The sequence below is a fragment of the Hyla sarda genome, chromosome 3, assembly GCF_029499605.1.
Source record: "Hyla sarda isolate aHylSar1 chromosome 3, aHylSar1.hap1, whole genome shotgun sequence".
Classification (NCBI taxonomy): Eukaryota; Metazoa; Chordata; class Amphibia; order Anura; family Hylidae; genus Hyla; species Hyla sarda.
The window spans coordinates 72,201,327-72,221,694 of NC_079191.1; the positions used below are offsets into that span (position 1 = coordinate 72,201,327).

General features: G+C 42.3%; 2 protein-coding genes across 8 annotated transcripts in view; one reads left to right on the forward strand and one right to left on the reverse strand.

Moving 5' to 3' along the window:
• Positions 1–20,368, forward strand: part of KLHL29 (kelch like family member 29) — a 917,635-nt gene that overhangs the window by 182,375 nt on the left and 714,892 nt on the right. For 2 of the 7 annotated variants that reach the window (XM_056564308.1, XM_056564314.1), the window contains exon 1: positions 9,973–10,097. The exons of the other annotated variants lie outside the window; for them this stretch is intronic. The gene's annotated coding sequence lies outside the window, so the exon portion shown is untranslated. Of the gene's footprint in view, positions 1–9,972; positions 10,098–20,368 lie in introns of those variants that run through there. 7 annotated transcript variants of the gene reach the window in all.
• On the reverse strand, positions 5,141–6,427 carry LOC130361390 (DNA damage-regulated autophagy modulator protein 1-like). Its single transcript, XM_056564323.1, has 2 exons — positions 5,963–6,427; positions 5,141–5,876 (listed from the first exon to the last, which is right to left on the reverse strand). The coding sequence occupies exons 1-2, from the start codon at positions 6,085–6,087 to the stop codon at positions 5,273–5,275; spliced, it is 729 nt and encodes a 242-aa protein (XP_056420298.1). The 5' UTR covers positions 6,088–6,427; the 3' UTR covers positions 5,141–5,272.

Below are 20,368 nucleotides of genomic sequence, written 5' to 3' on the forward strand. Positions count from 1 at the left end.
AAGTCTGTACATCAATGCCCTATAATGTGCCATTTACAGAAAGGACAGTATATTTGCTATAATAAGGTTACTTGAAATAAAGCCAATAGAAGAGGGACAATACCACTGCTGCCCCGCACAATACCTTTGCTAACCTACTGTTATGAATACTATAGACAAGTTGTAATTAGTAAGAGGTACAAACAGGCCTGATATAGAAAAATAGAAAATTGTACCAAAAATTGGGGTGTCGCTAAAACTCAAAATATTTATTCTATTAAAGGGGTATTCCAGGAAAAAAACCTTATATATATATATATATATATATATATATATATATATATATATATCAACTGGCTCCAGAAAGTTAAACAAATTTGTAAATTACTTCTATTAAAAAATCTTAATCCTTTCAGTACTTATGAGCTTCTGAAGTTAAGGTTGTTCTTTTCTATCTAAGTTCTCTCTGATGACACGTGTCTCGGGAAATGCCCAGTTTAGAAGAGGTTTGCTATGAGGATTTGCTTCTAAACTGGGCGTTTCCCGAGACAGGTGTCATCAGAGAGGACTTAGACAGAAAAGAACAACCTTAACTTCAGAAGCTCATAAGTACTGAAAGGATTAAGATTTTTTAATAGAAGTCATTTACAAATCTGTTTAACTTTCTGGAGCCAATTGATATATATAAAAAAGTTTTTTCCTGGATAACCCCTTTAATTAAAAACCACCAGATAGGAAAACATGTGATAACCCAAAGGGTGTGTAAGAGACAAATAAAATATTTGACCACCGTAACCGGGTCGCAGAAGATCTATTCGACCACCGTAAACTGGGTTGCAGAATATCTCCTTATAGAGCCATTATTCATACACCAAATATATAGACTCCTAATAGATATGCGGTAGATGTATATTTAGGTAGTCCAAGCCAATTACTGTATGTAATGAGAGAAGCTACTACCAGATGGGGTAAGGTTATTAATGTTGTATTATCTGTCTTCCTTGGTTTTCCTGATTATTGGACTTGCCTGCATGGATACACTGACAGCTGTACAGGGCCACAGGGCCTGCATGTACTCAGGAGTAAATTCAGATTTAGATGCACTCCGGTTCTATTGTTTCTTATAATCATTTAGGAGCTGTTATCTCTGAGCACAAGGTTCCCCTGAGGACATCCCCATGCGTATTATCTAGCATGCGGACAGAAACGCGCTGGAAACGCGTGCATTTGATTTAACATTTACATATCTTGGACTACCTAAATATACATCTACCGCATATCTATTAGGAGTCTATATATGTGGTGTATGAATTATGCCTCTATAAGGAGATATTCTGCAACCCAGTTGAATAGATCTTTTGCGCGCGGTTACCGTGGCCGAATATTTTATTTGTCTCTTACACACCTTTTGGGTTATCACATGTTTTCCTATCTGGTGGTTTTTAATTGATGAAATAAATATTTAGAGTTTTAGCGACACCCCAATTTTTGGTATAATTTTCTACTACTGTTATGAATGGCAGAAATCTACTGTTATTTGTCTGTTTGAGACAGTTGCTATGCAACTGTCTTATAGCCTGATTCTGGAGCAATAGATCAAGCAACATTAATTGCACACGCCTGGCTAATTCAGGGGGAGTTTTATTAGTTATCTTTCATTAGTTATCTGTGCAGACTATTATGTATGTTATGTTTAGCTTGTCTATTTTTTTCTCATATTTCTCTAGTTCTATAAAGTTATTATGCTTGTTCAGAGTTATTTAAGTATTTCTTTGTGTTTGTATTTGGCAGTTGCTGGAATCTATCTTAGTTTGTTTCTTTGCAAATTGATTTTCTCCTGGTTTTGCTCAGCTTGTGTTTCTCCGGATCCTTGTCCCTTTTTTCTTATTTCTGTTTGATATAATCTAGGGCTAAAGGGATGGCGTAGTGGCATTGAGGTTTCTGTTGTTAGCTTAGAGTTTAGGGAAAGATCTAGAAAACATTTAGGATAAGTTACAGTGGGGCAAAAAAGTATTTAGTCAGCCACCAATTGTGCAAGTTCTCCCACTTAAAAAGATGAGTGGCCTGTAATTTTCATCATAGACCTTAACAATGAGAGATATAATGAGAAATTCACTGTCTGATTTTTTAAGAATTTATTTGCAAATTATGGTGGAAAATAGGTATTTGGTCACCTACAAACAAGCAAGATTTCTGGGTCTCACAGACCTGTAACTTCTTTAAGAGTCTCCTCTGTCCTCCACTCGTTGCCTATATTAATGGCACCTGTTTGAGCTTGTTATCAGTATAAAAGACACCTGTCCACAACCTCAAACAGTCACACTCCAAACGCCAAGACCAAAGAGCTGTCAAAGGACAACAGAAACAAAATTGTAGACCTGCACCATGCTGGGAAGGCTGAATCTGCAATAAGGCAAGCAGCTTTGGTGTGAAGAAATCAACTGTGGGAGCAATTATTAGAAAATGAAAGACGTACAAGACCACTCTTAATCTCCCTCCATCTGGGGCTCCACGCAAGATCTCACCCGGTGGTGTCCAAATGAATACCATTTAGTATTGGATAAATGAATGAGCAAAAATTCCAAAACCACACGGGGGGACCTAGTGAATGACCTGCAGAGAGCTGGGACCAAAGTAACAAAAGCTACCATCAGTAACACACTACGCTGCCAGGGGCTCAAATCATGCAGTGCTAGACGTGTTCCCCTGCTTAAGCCAGTACATATCCGGGCCTGTCTGAAGTTTGCTAGAGAGCATTTGGATGACCCAGAAGAGTATTGGGAGAATGTCATATGGTCAAAGTAGAACTTTTTGGTTAAAACTCAACTCGTCATGTTTGGAGGAGAAAGAATGCTGAGTTGCATCCAAAGAACACCATACCTACTATGAAGCATGGGGTGGAAACATCATGCTTTGGGGCAGTTTTTCTGCGAAGTGATCAGGATGACTGATCCGTGTAAAGGAAAGAATGAATGGGGCCATGTATCATGAGATTTTGAATGAAAACCTCTTTCCATTAGCAAGGGCATTGAAGATGAAATGTGGCAGGGTCTTTCAGCATGACAATCATTCCAAACACACTCCCCGTTCAACAAAGGAGTGGCTTCGTAAGAAGCATTTCAAGGTCCTGGAGTGGCCTAGCCAGTCTCCAGATCTCAACCCCATAGAAAACCATCACTGCTCTAAAGGAGATCTGCATGGAGGAATAGGCCAAAATACCAGCAACAGTGTGTGAAAACCTTGTGAAGACTTACAGAAAACGTTTGACCTCTGTCATTGCCAACAAAGAGTATATAACAAAGTATTGAGATGAACTTTTGACATTGACCAAATACTTATTTCCCACCATAATTTGCAAATAAATTCTTTAAAAATCAGAAAATTTGATTTTATAGATTTATTTTCTCATTATGTCTCTCATAGTTGAGGTATACCTAATTTGGAAATTACAGGCCTCTCTCATCTTTTTAAGTGGGAGAACTTGCACAATTGGTGGCTGACTAAATACTTTTTTGCCCCACTGTAGTAGGTAGGGCAAGTATTTGTTTTTGTTCCTGTTTTTTATCTTCTGTTTTCTTCCTGGCTGCCATTATCATCTCCAGTTCCAGTCATCTAATGTTAATTTCCTAATCACACCTTTGTTACCTTTCAGTATTAATATCTGCTTGTATGTTTTCTTTTTTTTTTTTCCTTTGATTGCCTGCTGATCATTCTGTCCTTCGCTACTGTAAGTCATGAGGGCATCTGAGTACTGCTAGCCTGGAAAGTTGACTGCTAAAGGTGTAGCCATCTAGTGGTCACCTAGCGTCATTACACCCATCTCTTTAAAAAGTTTCAAAACTGCATTGTCACCCACATCTTTGCTGCTCTAATTAGTGGTAAAGGTGACTCTTGTCCTTATGCCCACCCACTGGAAAGAAGACTCTCTAATAAATAAACTGTAAATTTTAGGGTTTCTCTTCAACTTTTAATTAATCACTAAATTCTATTTAATTCTTTATTTAGTTCTGTAGAGTCTGAAAACTAGATTAGACAAGAAGCAACTGAACAGATCATTATTGTATCCAGAGTATAATTATTTTACATTATTACATTATTTCTTTGTTTCATATCATATTGCGCACAATAATTTCAGCATCTTCAAAGCTCTGCGCCGATGACTGTGTCCCTCCTACTCAGTTTAATAAAACATGTTTCTACTCGCAAGAAATCTGCCTAATCCCGCAATCATTTCACTCGTTAGGAATTCACTTTATTAGAGATTACCGTATATACTCGAGTATAAGCCGACCCGAATATAAGCCGGGGCCCCTAAGTTCACCCCAAAAACCCAGAAAAAGTTATTGACTCGACTATAAGCATAGGGTGGGAAATACATCATCCCCCATGTAATCATCCAGACCCCCATCATCATCCCCCCCCTTCATCATCACCGCCTGTCAATCCCTTCACCAGTGGTCTTCAACCTGCGGACCTCCAGATGTTGCAAAACTACAACTCCCAGCATGCCCGGACAGCCAACGTCTGTCTGGGCATGCTGGGAGTTGTAGTTTTGAAACCTCCGGAGGTCCGCAGGTTGAAGACCACTGCGGCCTTCGTCATCATCCAGCCCCCCCCCCCCCCCCACCACCACCACCTTTTTGTTTTGTACTCACCTCCCTGGGCTCCCTGTACTCACCTTCCCTTGGCGGGAAGTTAGGGTGAGCTGGTCCTAGTGACGTTGCCTTGACGACAATGCACAGGGACGTTGAAAGTCCCTGTGCGTAGTCGTCAAGGCAACGTCACTAGTCCGGGTCAGGCCCGAAGCGCGGAGAAGAGGGCCCCCCCCTTTTAAAATGGACAGCCCGCAATGACTAACCCTCCCCGCCGGACCAGCTCACCCTAACTTCCCGCTGAGGGGAGGTGAGTACAAAACAAAAGGGGGGGGGGGGGGGCTAGATGATGACGAAGGCTGCAGTGGTCTTCAACCTGCAGACCTCCAAAACCACAACACCCAGCATGCTGGGAGAGAGTTCACTCGAGTATAGGCCGAGGGGGGGTTTTCAGCACAAAAAATAGTGCTGAAAAACTCGGCTTATACTCGAGTATATACGGTAGGTATTACACGTCACACACCAATATTTTTTTGTAATTTTTTTTTATTTTTTTTGTATAGGTAATATCACCAGCTCATATTATTGTGCCATGATTACTGGCACCATATGTAGTCCCCCAGTTATTATTCTTTAGATGGTTTTTCCGTGTCCTGTGCAGTATTTCTCCCAGAAGTCCACTTGATGGCCCCCGTGGTGGTCTAAACCCCGAAGTCATCAATTCTAACTCTAAGAGAGAGTTTGCAGCTGTTCCTGGAGACGGTTAACATTAACCTCTGCATGGTGGAATAATAGGTCACGATGTTTATCAGGATCAGTAGAAGCATCACCCACTCGATGATTATGGTGGTGATTTCACGGATCTCGTCCCAGTCTTCATCATCATCATAGAATAATTCCTGTAATGTTTTATATCCAAAGTAGAAAATTGCGCAGGTAAAAGCCAGGCCACAGCAGGTGCATCTACTATGGTGGATGACTTTTTTTGCTCCTGGTAATTTATACATCTGGATGGACTGCCCAAGGTAGTATAAGGCTTCACATGTAATGGAAATTATCGTGCTGACAAAGTGTATCCTGGGATATTCTTTGGGGGACAATACATGCATGACAGCTGTGGCAAAACAGGAGGCCCACACAATGGCGAGCAGGATCCTCTGGATCAGGACCTGATGACCCCTGAACTCTTCAGTATGCATAACCATATACTTATAAATAAGAAAGGTTAGTACCAAAGTGCCAATGGACATCCCTATGAATCCAATTCTCAATAATATGTTTTCGGGAAATGAATTTCCCACGTCACTGTGAAGGAAAAGAAACCAATGTTATTGTGGATATTTCCTCACTCCCAACCCATGAAAAAAGAATCGTGTGCTTGTTTATCTTACCTGATGCTCATCAGTGGCGAGGCGGCATGGCCGAGGACGACCGTCACGATGTAGCTGGTGGCAAGCCAGGCCGCACACCAAAACACCAACAGGAGGGGGACGAACCCCAAACCTTTTAGCTCCATCTCAGTCAAGAAGAAGAATAAGATACTAATCGCACTGTACCAATCTACAGAATGAAGGCTCGGGCGGCTGTCAGTGGAATGTCAGGACTCCAGCTGTCTATGACATCACATGTCTGATGTCACGATGACTGCTTGTTTCTTAGAGCTGCCATGATTTAGTATCTGCTATAGACAGAACCTGATGTTTTTACTATGGACCTTACAGACCCCAGAACCCAAGTAATTAGTGCAGGGGCTCCATTTTGATCATCTCATATTTCACATTATTTGAGTTCCTGGGCTCGGATACATTTGCACTCTCTATAGCAGTGGTCTCCAAGCTGTGAACCCCCAACCGCTGCAAAACCACAACTCCCAGCATGCCCAGACAGCAACTTTGCATAAGGAAATAGTCTTATTAAACTTTTCTTATATATAGAATCCCCGAAATCTCCAAGGATAAGCCTCTAAGGGTCTCGTTCGATCTTAATGTTATACCTTTTATCAATAACCTTGATGATTCCAAAATGTAGGAATATAGGAATAATTTCATATAAGATACAAAAAGTTAGCATCCTCCATCTGACATTTTGGACAGTTTGCATCCTGTCTGAGGCCCATACGCTTCCCTATGGAGTATAATACATCCTATACAAAATCTTAGACTGTACCATTACATGGGCTTTATTATATGATGTACATTTCAAGTTTACAATGGCTCTGCCCCATGAATCTGAATGTTAACCCCCCCAAGTCCCTTTCCCATCTACCCTTGATAGCATCAGCATTTTATACATTTTTGTCATGGGTTTAGGGACAGGGGGCCCTTTCATTAATTCAACAAGGGGATGTGAATGTTCTCTCATCAACTCTCCTATTGATTTATGATCTGCGTTACTTATTTGTAAAAAACTATGTTTCTGATTGTCTGCCACCCCATATTTATGGGCTATCTCTTCAAACGACTTTATTTGACCTAAAGTGTATAATTGATTTACATAAAGTAGCCCCTTTTTCACCCAAAAGTGTGAATCATTAATTTTAAGAAATTCTTTAAGTGCTTTATTTGACCATAATGGAGTAAAGTCAAAACTCCATGTGATTTTAAAACATTTTTTACGTTCCACCCATACTTTAAACCCCTTAAGGACCAAGGACGTACTGGTACGTCCTTGGTCCTGCTCCCGTGATATAACGCGGGGTTACACGGTAACCCCGCATCATATCACGGCGGGCCCGGCGTCATAGTGAAGCCGGGACCCGCCACTAATAGCGCGCAGCGCCGATCGCGGTGCCGCGCGCTATTAACCCTTTAGCCGCGCGCTCAGAACTGAGCGAAAGTGAAACCATGCCGGTTAACTCAGGTGGCTGTTCGGGATAGCCGTGGCGAAATCGCGGCATCCCGAACAGCTTACAGGACAGCGGGAGGGCCCCTACCTGCCTCCTCGCTGTCCGATCGCCGAATGACTGAGCAGTCATGCGGCAGAATCATCGATCACTGGTTTCCTATGAGAAACCAGTGATCAATGATAAAGACCAGTGTGTGCAGTGTTATAGGTCCCTATGGGCAAAAAAAAAGTGAAAAAAAAAGTGAATAAAGATCATTTAACCCCTCCCCTATTAAAAGTTTGAATCACCCCCCTTTTCCCATAAAAAAAACCACAGTGTAAATAAAAATAAACATATATGGTATCACCGCGTGCGGAAATGTCCGAATTATAAAAATATATCATTAATTAAACCACATGGTCAATGGCGTGCGCGCAAAAAAATTCCAAAGTCCAAAATAGTGCATTTTTGGTCACTTTTTATATCATTTAAAAATGGATAAAAAGTCCTATCAATGCAAAAATAGTACCGTTAAAAACTTCAGATCACGGCACAAAAAATGAGCCCTCATACCGCCCCATACACGGAAAAATAAAAAAGTTATAGGGGTCAGAATATGACAATTTTAAACGTATTAATTTTCCTGCATGTAGTTATGATTTTTTCCAGAAGTACGACAAAATCAAACCTATATAAGTAGGGTATCATTTTATTCGTATGGACCTACAGAATAAGGATAAGGTGTCATTTTTACCGAAAAATGTACTACGTAGAAACGGAAGCCCCCAAAAGTTACAAAATGGCGTTTTTTTTTTCAATTTTGTCGCACAATGATTTTTTTTTCCGTTTCACCGTAGATTTTTGGGCAAAATTACTGACATCATTACAAAGTAGAATTGGTGGTGCAAAAAATAAGCCATCATTTGGATTTTTAGGTGCAAAATTTAAAGAGTTATGATTTTTTAAAGGCAAGGAGCAAAAAACGAAAATGCAAAAACGGAAAACCCCCCGGTCCTTAAGGGGTTAATATATAGATATGCATGGGTGTAGTGAGTATCCCAGCTTCCAAAATCTCAAAAATATCCTTATAACAACCCATTAGAGAGAAAAAATAGGACTACATTTTCCATCCTTCTCATAATATTCTGCAATTTTAGTGCTAAAACTACCTAAAAATAAAAAAATTGAAGTGCCCAATAGTGATGAGCGGCATAGGCCATATTCCAATTCGCGATATTTCACCACTATATGGACGAATATTCGTCATATATTTGCGAAATTCGCATATTCGTTATATTTGTTTTTTTTTACGCATATGCAAAAATGTATGCGCATATTCGCGAATATTGAGCCCTCCCTTCTTTAATGGTATAGGGAACTGTGACTAGTGCATTAACTCTGTGATTTTTTATGCCCATTGAAACCAATAGGCCCATTGTGGTCTATGGGGATCTCACGGCATGTAAAACAGTAAGATGAGCAGGACCGTCTCGGCAGCACAGTGGATGGGAGACCACCACTGCTTTGAATCCTGGGGTGGGACAGAGTGTTACAGTGTTGTGGTTAACCCCTTAATGATGCAGCCCTTTTTCACCTTAAAGGAGTATTCCGGAATATAAAAATTGTCACCCATAGTGCCGGCAGTAAAAAAATAAAGATGTACATACCTTCCTCTGGTCAAATGAAAAGAATCGGAAGGAATTGTTCTTCCACACAAAAATGCCAGCCACAACTAGATAACCTGGAGGATCGTTTTAAACAAAAAGGGTATCCCAAACCCCTTATACAAGGAGCACGCCAGAGAGTGGATGAATTAGAACAAAGTGCTTGCTTGAAAAATAATAAACAGGGTAATGCAGAGGGAGGTTATAATGATGAATTTGATTCTGGTTTTCTAACTACCGTAAATACTCGAGTATAAGCCGACTAGAATATAAGCCGGGGCCCCTAATTTCACCCCAAAAACCCAGGAAAAGTTATTGACTCGACTATAAGCCTAGGGTGGGAAATACATCATCCCCCCATGTAATCATCCCCCCATCATCATCCAGACCCCCATCATCATCCCCCCCCCCTTCATCATCATCGCCTGTCAATCCCTTCATCAGTGGTTTCCAACCTGCGGACTTCCAGATGTTGCAAAACTACAACTCCCAGCATGCCTGGAGAGTTGTAGTTTTGAAACCCCTTCAGGTCTGCAGGTTGAAGGCCACTGCGGCCTTCGTCATCATCCCCCCCTCCTTCATCATTACCGCCTGTCATTCCATTCATCAGTGGTCTTCAACTTGCGGACCTCCAGATGTTGCAAAACTACAACTCCCAGCATGCCCGGACAGCCATCGGCTGTCTGGGCATGCTGGGAGTTGTAGTTTTGAAACCTCTGGAGGTCCGCAGGTTGAAGACCACTGCAGCCATCGTCATCATCCAAACCCCCCCCCACCCACACACCTTTTTGTTTTGTACTCACCTCCCCTCGGCGGGAAGTTAGGGTGAACTGGTCCTAGTGATGTTGCCTTGACGACGATGCACAGGGACGTTGCGCATGAACGTCCCTGTGCTTAGTCGTCAAGGCAACGTCACTAGTCCGGGGCCAGCCCGAAGCGCGGAGAAGAGGGCCCCCCCCCCCCCGTTTAAAATGGACAGCCCGCAACGACTAACCCTCCCCACTGGACCAGCTCACCCTAACTTCCCGCTGAGGGGAGGTGAGTACAAAACAAAAGGGGGGGGGGGGGGGGGCTAAATGATGACGAAGGCTGCAGTGGTCTTCAACCTGCAGACCTCCAGAGGTTTCAAAACTACAACTCCCAGCATTCTGGGTGTTGTAGTTTTGCAACATCTGGAGGTCCACAGGTTGAAGACCACTGAGAAGGGATTGACAGGCGGAGAGTTCACTCGAGTATAAGCCGAGGGGGGTTTTCAGCACAAAAAATCGTGCTGAAAAACTCGGCTTATACTCGAGTATATATGGTAGGCCATATTTCTGTACCAAATACCAGATAAGTAAATTACCTGATTTTTGTTGTTGTTTTTTCCACTTTTCTTCTTTTTGTATCGCCAAATGTGTACTGTTATAACAATTAGGGATTCAGTATTTTTTACGGTAGGAATATAGCAATGTCTGCAGCACTTTTCATGCCATGAAATGTACTAGATCTCCAACAGAAACATGACACTTCCCAAATGCCCTGCTTAGGGAATGTTCACACTGGTAAAAACAGCACCTAAGGACACTCCGAAAAATGTGTGGTTTCCATCCTCATTGACTTTAATAGGGAATGTAAAAAATATATACCGTATTTTTCGCCTTATAAGACGCACTTTTTCTTCCCCAAAACTGTGGGGGAAAAGTTGGTGCATCTTATACGGCGAATACATGCCTATCGCGGTGGTCCCTGCGGCCATCAATGGCCGGGACCCGCGGCTAATACAGGACAGCACCCATCGCGGTGATGCCCTGTTTTAACCCTTCAGACGCGGTGATCAAAGCTGACCGCCGCATCTGAAGGGAAAGTGACACTAACCCGGCTGCTCAGTCGGGCTGTTCGGGACAGCCGCGGTGAAATCGCGGCGGTCCCGAACAGCTTATAGGACCTTACCTGCCTCCTCGGTGTCTGCTCCGTGCCGGGATCCCCTGCTTGGCCGGCGCACTCCTTCGGCGTCATCACGTCGTCGCGCACGCCGTCCCGTCATCCAATAGGAGCGGCGTGCGTAGCGACGTGATGACGGAGTGGAGAGCGTGGATCCCGGGGAAGAAGACATCTGGAGAGTCGGGGACGCGGCGACAGCGATGGAGCGACATCCAGGGCAGCGGTGACGGTCCGGAGCGGCGGGGACACGTGAGTATTACCTCCTATCCAGTGGTCTTCAACCTGCGGACCTCCAGATGTTGCAAAACTACAGCTCCCAGCATGTCCGGACAGCCAACGGCTGTCCGGACATGCTGGGAGTTGTAGTTTTGCAACATCTGGAGGTCCGCAGGTTGAAGACCACTGTTGGGTTCAGAATCTTTATTTTTTTTTGATTTTGCACCTATAAATTGGGTGCGTCTTATGCGCCGGTGCGTCCTATAGGGCGAAAAATACGGTATATAAAAAAAATAATTACTATTTGGATGGAATATTTTATTTTTTATTTGTTATATTCAGATTTAGCGCCATCATATTCAATAACAGAAATTGTCATCACTCACATTGGTCCCCGTCCTCACCGACATGTGGCAGGAAACTCACACAAACACAGGGGGGGAGGAGATACAAAGACCCTGCTAAGCTGAGTCCCTGTTTTGCCCATGATTGAAGCAGCTATTTGATCATTATATGGGCTCTATATGTAATACATGTTATATTTACCTTGGCATGGCTTGGCACTGTATAGTACATTATTTGAAGTATCATTTGGCCAGTGTATGGCACAGTTATTTGGGCACCATCCTGTATGACATTGCCAATTAGACACTTTATGCTATTGGCATTTGTATACTGTATGATGAAACCATTTGGGAAGACGCCAATATAAGGTACTGCACAGGACACCTTCCAACTTAAAGGGGCACTCTGGTGGAATTTTTTTTTTTGTTTTAATTGAACTGGTGCCAGAAAGTTAAACAGATTTGTAAATTACTTCTATTTAAAAATGTTAATCATTTCAGTACTTATTAGCAGCTGTATGGTACAGAGGAAATTCTATTATTTTTCAATTTATTTTTTGTCTTGTCCACAGTGCTCTCTGCTAACACCTCTGTCAGTGTCAGGAACTGTCCAGAGCAGCATAGGTTTGCTATGGGGATTTTCTCCTGCTCTGGACAGTTCCTGATACGGGCATCAGGTGTCAGAGAGCACTGTGGACAAGACAAAAAAAGAAATAAAAAAATTTAAAAAAATTCGCTGTAGCATACAGCTGCTAATAAGTACTGAAAGGGTAAAGATTTTTTTTAATAAAAGTCATTTACAAATCTGTTTAACTTTCTGCCACCAGTTGATTTAAAAAAGAAATGTTTTCCACCGGAGTACCCCTTTAACGCAGACTCTTTAGACCTCATTATAAGTCAAAAGGATCCTTTAGGATTTGCCGAGTATTGGTCGGTTTATGATGACATCTAGTGTGAACAGAGCATTAGGAACATCGGGGGAGATTTATCAAAACCTGTCCAGAGGAAAAGTTGCTGAGTTGCCCATAGCAACCAATCAGATCGCTTCTTTCATTTTTCAGATGCCTTTTTTGAAAATGAAAGCAATCTGATTGGTTGCTATGGACAACTCAGCAACTTTTACTTTTGGGTGCCAGGGTAGAAGTTGCACCCAGACCCTAGTGCCAAATAGGGCCTAAAGGTAGCACTACCACATTACAAGGTGCTGATATAACAAATGGTGCATGTTAGGTGGGGGGCTTGTTACAGATTTTGCATTGTGGACCAGGAGCTTCACCTCTTTGTTATGGCTCCACCTATCCACAACATTCTTTATTGAAATGGCCAGATTACAGCCCTACTCTGCCAAAAAATATTTCCTTTCTTTCAAAAAACAGTCAGCTTAAAATTCTTTTTCCCTATTTTGACAAGGATTTTTTGCTCATGAATGCTGTGGCTTTCAAAATAAATTTCCATATGTGTATATATATATATATATATTTTTTTTTGTATCAAGATGGTACATTGTTTCCACAGGCAAAATCTGATTAAACTGAAGAAGAAACTGTTATGCAGAAGATTGTCCAATTTCTAGGAGTGCCCCTATGTGACTCCTGCATGTAGCGTTATGTCTATAATGGGATTGCAGTTGTCATCTTGTGCTGGTGAAAGCCGGATCAGATTGTACGCAGAGATGATATAAGCCGGCAAATCATCGCATTATGTGAAACTAACAGGACTGGGCTATTGGGTTTTTTATTTTATTTTTTGTTTGTTTTTTTGTGCCTTCTTTTCCTATTTAACATAATAGAGTGAAACATAGATGGGTTTACCAAAAATAGGACCAAAATAAGAGGCGTAAAAAAGGAGAGGATTGTAATGGTCAATGGAAGTGCATGCTCTGCTGTAATGGATTAACCTACTGATACGGTCTGGCCGGGTGCATCAATGTGGAATAAAATAACAGATTCAAATTTTACTTTGATGAACATTAATGTACAAAACCACTTAGGGCTAGGATTCCACTTGTTTTTTTTTTCTGGCAGTTTTTGGATATCTGCCACTGCAGTTTTTGAGCCAAAGCCAGAAGTGTATTCAAAAGGAATAGGACATATAAAGGAAGGACTTACACTTCTCCTCCCTTATGGATCCACTTCTGACTTTGGCTCAAAAACTGCAGTGGCTGTTTTCCAAAAACTGCCAGAAAAAAAAACAAGTGGAATCCTAGCCTAAGAGGTTAAAGGTGATTAGGAACGTAACTTATAAGATTTGTCATGGTTTGGAAAGCCTTATGTGGCATAAAACAGTACAAGCCGTGCATCTGCAGTGGGGCACCCTGGTATTCAATAGTAAATGTCTACTTTTTTTTAAAAAAAAATGCTGTTTTAGGTTCAACAGTTTATACTAATAATTTTTTGGGTAGTTTTTATTTTTTTTTGTCTAGCTCTCCAAATACTGCGTATAATCAGGCATGTTTAAAGATAGTGGAAAAAAAGTATATTTCTTGTAATCCATTTGATCAGTGACAATATGGGATGCATAGGGAGAAATTTATTAAAGGAATACGGTACGGTAGTGGGAAAAAAATATTTTTAAACATCTGGCTCCAGAAAGTTATACAGATTTGTAAATGACTTCTATTTTTTTTTAAAATATATCACTCAGTACCTAATCCTGGCCATGTACATCTAATTTTTATGTGTCTAGCACCTTTATTTATTTTTTTATTACACTTTTAATTTAGCTCACTAGTCTGAATTCCTCTCAAAGGGAGGGGGTGTGGCCTCACTGTGCAGGTCTCCGCCCCCTCCCTCAGTATGCTGTCTGCTCACATCTCACCTAGCATTAGCAAAACTACAACTCCCATCTTGTCCTCACTAACAGTATCGGGACACAAGCTGACAGTGGGAGGATTTTTCCTACAGCCCTGTGCTCACAGCTGTCAATCAAGGAAGTGTGTCCATGACATAGGTGATGACGCATGGACACAGCAGGACTAGTATGTGTCCAAGCAGGCAGGGGGGGCAGTTGTTTGACTGGGTTTTTCAGTATGAAATACTGAACATTTTCTAATGAAAGCAATTGCAAAACCTATTGGACTTACATGCTTTACAACATATCAAAAGTTTTTGTATCTGACAGTGCGCATTTAAACATCTTATTCCTTCCAGTACTTATCAGCAGCTGTATGCTCCATAGGGAGTTGTGCAGTTGTTTCCAGTCTGACTGCTGATACCTCTGTCCATGTCAGGAACTGAACATAGTAGGAGCAAATCCCCATAGCAAACCTCTTCTGCTCTGAACATTTCCTGACACGTTCAGCAGAGAGCACTGTGGTCAAACTGGAAAGAACTACTCAACTTCCTCTGGAGCATACAGCAGCTGATAAGTACTGGAAGGATTAATATTTTTTAATAGAAATCATTTACAGATCTGTATAACTTTCTGGCACCAGTTGATTTGAAAATATTTGTTTTCCACCGGTGTACCCTTTTAAGAGCAGTGCTTCACATGCCAGTATTAACTTTAAAGGGATGCATTGTTTTTCTATTGTCCCCAGGCTACCTTTTAAAATAACAAACACTTTAACTCACCTCCCTTGTAGCTCCGGCATCAGGACACCCAGTCTCTGTCCAGTCTCTGCAAACATTGCAGAACCAGCCAGAGCTGTAGACATGGAAGTTAAATCCTTCAAATCCTTTAAAGCCGGTGCAGGTTCCTCTGTTGAATAGAAAGAGATCCCATGCAGGGGACCCCCACCTCTGTCTATGATGGCAGTATGGTGTTGTTCCCATAAAAACCCCATACTACATAAAAACTTATCTCTGATCCACTAGATAGAGGATAAGTGATCATAAGGGGTCCAATAGCAGGGAACGCCCATGATCTTCTAGAACAGGGACATACATCTGTCACAATAGAGCGTCAGTCATGCATGCTCCATTTATTCACTAAGTAAAATAAAAACGTTCACTGGACAACGCCTTTAAAAGATGACCATTAATGTCCGATACTTAATAAATAAATAAATGGAGCTTCCCTTTAAAAAGCTTTGTGAGTGTTAAAAGTTTTGCCTTCAAATTATGCTTTCAAGGCTGCGATCAGAGCTCGCGGTTGCATCTGTATGGTAGATGGTAATTAGGACGGCATAGTATCAGACTTTTAACAGGTCACGGATATTTTTGTTCAGCTCCGACAGTTTTTCTAAAGCATTCTCCAACTTTGAAAAAAAAAAAAAAAGTGACAACAGAGGAATATATCTCAGGAAAAGGGATTGATTACACACATAATGATATTCTGACGAGCTGCGCCATACAGCCTCGGCACAGAGAGGCATAAATTGCACAGTTGTCCTAGTTCTCAGGAGACATGAATTCAAATTAGCCCCGGTCCACACGAAATCAATCTATTTGGTCGTCAGAGCTTAGTCTCTCAGGGACATTTACCCAAATCAAAAAACGCCGGGCAATTTATCATCACACAAGATGAGGAATTTTTTTTATTATTTTTTTTATTTTTAGAATAGTTTTTTTTTTTTTTTTTTTGCATTTTTTTTTTTTCATGTGTAATTGGAAATTATAATCCCCGTGGGCCTGTGATAATGTATAGGTTGGGGTCACACCTTTATTCCTTTATTGGTGTTAGTTATTAATTGCTGTCATGCAGCTAGTTCTAGGCTTTATAGCTCTCCTGTGGTTAATAAAGTGCTGTATGATGTTCAGCTCTGCTAATATTCTTTCATATTGTACAGATCATTGGGGAACCCAACTGTGGGCTCATGAGGAGTATTTCTACTGTACACAATGGCTACCCAGAAACTCCAATAATTATGAGATACGGTAGATTACATTAGGAACTAGTGTGACGCTGGCAAGGTATTATGATATGACTAAGGCTAAGTTTCCAAGTTTCCAGTTTTTTCAAGTGTATTCAAAAGGAATAGGACATATAAAGGAAGGACATACACTTATCCCTTATGGATCCACTTCTTACTTTGGCTCAAAAACTGCAGTGGCAGTTTTCCAAAAACTGCCAGAAAAAAAAAACAAGTGGAAACTTAGCCTAATTCATACATATAATTGCACCATCTTAGGGTTGGCACCTCATGTGGAGACTAGAAATCAAACACACTCAATAGGCAGAGTATTGTCCACATGCTTCCTATTGTCAGAAACATATAACATAAAAAAATGTTCAATCATTATTAATGTTAATGTCTATTAGATGCATTGACTGTATAATAGGGAATGTGATCTTCTGGGAAATTTTGATATCTTGAGGTTGGCTCAAATGGGCATTGTCAGAATCAATATATAATAAATGTATATGGTGTTTATTTTGACAAAACATTAACTTTGATAATATACTTTATAAAATAATGTTATTGCCTTTTTATAAAAAATCATGGCTTAAAAAAAGACCACTAGGGGTCCCCATACCATCCAGAACATAATCCTGTCCAACTGCAGCATCATCTTTGTCCCAGCTGAAGCATGAAAACAGAGACGATTGGGTTACAGAGCAGCCTGAAATTATTGGATGAAGAGTCCCGGCACAGAGTCCTAGCACGCTTTTCTCTGAAACTTACTTTCCTGAGCAGTGATTATCAGAATGAGTGAGCAGCAGGACAGAGGGGTTTGTGAGCCAAATACAGAAGCTAGACACATGAAAGACTTGTATACCATCTGCATGAGCTAGTAAGGAACTTTTAGAAACATTATTTTTTCGGTGATATGACAGGTACGCTTCAAAGGAAATCTGTAGCAAAAACAACTTATCCTGTGGATAGGGGATAAGTGTTTGATCGAGGGGGGTCCGAACGCTGGGGCCCACCGGTTCTGCCTCGGCTCTCCCGTACAGGAGGTGTGTCGGCCACAGCATGATGCCGCGACCGACACGCCTCCTCCATGTAGTTCTATGGGAGAGGTGTGTCTCCCTGCCTCTCCCATAGAGCTGTATGCGGAGGGGGTGTACCGTCGACCTCAATGAGGTTGACGCTACGCGCATTAGCCACTTTCACAGTGCGGCAATGCTGGGGCCCTTTTGGGAGGTCGCGGGGGTCCGACCGCTGGATAAGGATAAGTTGTTAACGCTGCAGATGTCCTTTAAGCTGGCCTATACATGGGACTTTGATTTGCCACAATAGTCGGAAATTTGGGTGATTTTTTTTTTCCAGCTGACCATGGCTGTAAAAACACCAGCATGGCCCATCTGAGTGATCGTTTGTGTGTAATTTGCAGGTGATGGTTGGCAGAAATGGCCAAAATGAGCTATTTTGGCTAACTATGATGTTATATGTATGTCCAACTTTGGTCTCAAAAAGACATCTTAGACCAGGGATCTTAAACTGGTGGCCCTCCAGATGTTGCAAAGCATTAACTACCAGCTACCCGAACAGCCAACAGTTTGAGACCCCTGTCTTAGACTATCCCTGTCATAGAAGCTAGGGTGAGATAACCCTCACGTCATCTAGTTGCTGGTTAGGAGCACCATTTTGAAAGTAGACCTACATCTAGAAACAGGACCAGTTGGTCTAGCAGAGCACAGGACGATCAAAGGCCAAACAGTCTCTTCATAAAATGAGCGCAGCCAATGTGTCCCCATAGAAACATTGCCCCTATATCCCCAAAACTCTTGAAATAAACTTCTAAGGTCACGTGACGCTCCAACATGGGACAACTTGCGTGGCCTTTATTGATCCAGTGTTGACCATTGTTGTATAGGTGTGTGACCAGTCCTGCCAGATAGTCTCCTTGCTCGTTGTAATCTTGGTTCCTCTCTTGGGTTCGAGAAAATCTCTATCATTGAAATTCTCAGCGTTGCACTCATTTTCACTTTCCATGCACTTTAAAGTCAATGTCTACTTCATTTTTTGCTATAATCCTTCTTCTTAACCCACATTGTCCTGGCCTTGTAACAAATAAAGGTTATGCATCAATTACTTTTTTGGAGATGGCTTCCATCTTTCTGTGGCCTTTACCGGTCATCCCACTGTCCCTATCAACATGACAACACATCATACATCAACGCGGCCGCACGTTATGTCTCGGAGTCGCAGAGAGATTTAGCGGTGTCTCACTATCCCTAACACCTCAGCTCCAGACTCCCCGTGACAGCAGGAAAGACTTGAATAATGCATAACTTTATTTTCCTCTCAAATGTCACTTTCTCGTTGAAAGGAAAGTTCCAAACAAGAGTCGGAATTCTAATTCATTCTTCCGTTTCTGAAACCCACCATTTATCCACGAGAGCTAAATACAGCTTTCATACTCCTGCTTTTCACCCATACCTAAAATTACTTAAAATAATTAAAAAGCATCCCCCCAAGTCCACGTCTTGTGTGTTTTCCGCCGATCCCCATGTTATTCCTCCATTAAATGTCAGTATCTTGGTAATTAGCTGTACTGCACAGCTGTGATCTGGAAGAAAGAGAAGTGTTAGAGTATAATCTAGCGTAGCCTGTTGTTCGTCTTTGTACTGCTTACACCACTTTGAAGTGACTAAAGCCAGCTGTCCTTTCATCATGTCCCAATGGGAGACTACTGATAACAACAAGGGCTACATCTTAGCAAATTTGTACCTGTGAAGACTAAGTAATATTCTGTCAAGACCGTTGACTTGTCTCCTGGGTTCTTTTGGACGCCATCATTTTTTTTTCTGGAAACAAAAAAAAAATACCTTTCCGTTCTAGGTAGAACATGATCCGAACAATATTTCAGGATTGCCTGCAGAGTGTGCCAGCTATATACCTTTTATACCTTTTTCCTGCATTAAAAGCCATTGTTGGATAATCAGGGAGTGTATGCATCTCGAAGGCAGAGAAAAAACAGCTCATCTCCACCCCAAGGATTCACACTCGGCTCGGTGCGTCTCTGGATACTTGTAGAAAGTAATGACAGTCCAGCACTTAAACAAATGCAGCTTTATTCCAAGTTTGCAGAAGTTACACAATATCACACCGGCACAGACCACTTTGCTAACTTGGAATAAAGCTGCATTTGTTTAAAGAAGAAGTATCATGAAAGAAAAATTATCCCGCTTCAGGTGGGGGTCATGACACGCCACTGTGAAGGAGAGTTGGGGCCTTAAACAGTAGATCGCTGGGGGGGGGGGGGGGGCAGCGCTCAGACCCCCCCAATCTAAAACTTATCCCCTATCCTTCCTGTTGTCACGATGCCGGCTGGCAGGTAGTGGATCCTCTGTGCCAGAGAGGGATTGGCGAGGACCGCGCTAGTGGACCGGTTCTAAGTCACTACTGGTTTTCACCAGAGCCCGCCGCAAAGCGGGATGGTCTTGCTGCGGCGGTAGTGACCAGGTCGTATCCACTAGCAACGGCTCACCTCTCTGACTGCTGATGATAGGCGAGGTACAAGGGAGTAGACAGAAGCAAGGTCGGACGTAGCAGAAGGTCGGGGGCAGGCGGCAAGGTTCGTAGTCAGGGTGGATAGCAGAAGTTCTGGTACACAGGCTTTAGACACACAAAACGCTTTCACTAGGCACAAGGGCAACAAGATCCGGCAAGGGAGTGCATGGGAGGAGGTTAGATATAGTCAGGGACCAGGTGGAAGCCAATTAAGCTGATTGGGCCAGGCACCAATCATTGGTGCACTGGCCCTTTAAGTCTCAGGGAGCTGGCGCGCGCGCGCCCTAGAGAGCGGAGCCGCGCGCGCCAGCACATGACAGCAGGGGACAGGAACGGGTAAGTGACCTGGGATGCGATTCGCGAGCGGGCGCGTCCCGCTGTGCGAATCGCATCCCCAACGGCCATGACAGTGCAGCGCTCCCGGTCAGCGGGACTGACCGGGGAGCTGCAGGGAGAAAGACGCCGTGAGCGCTCCGGGGAGGAGC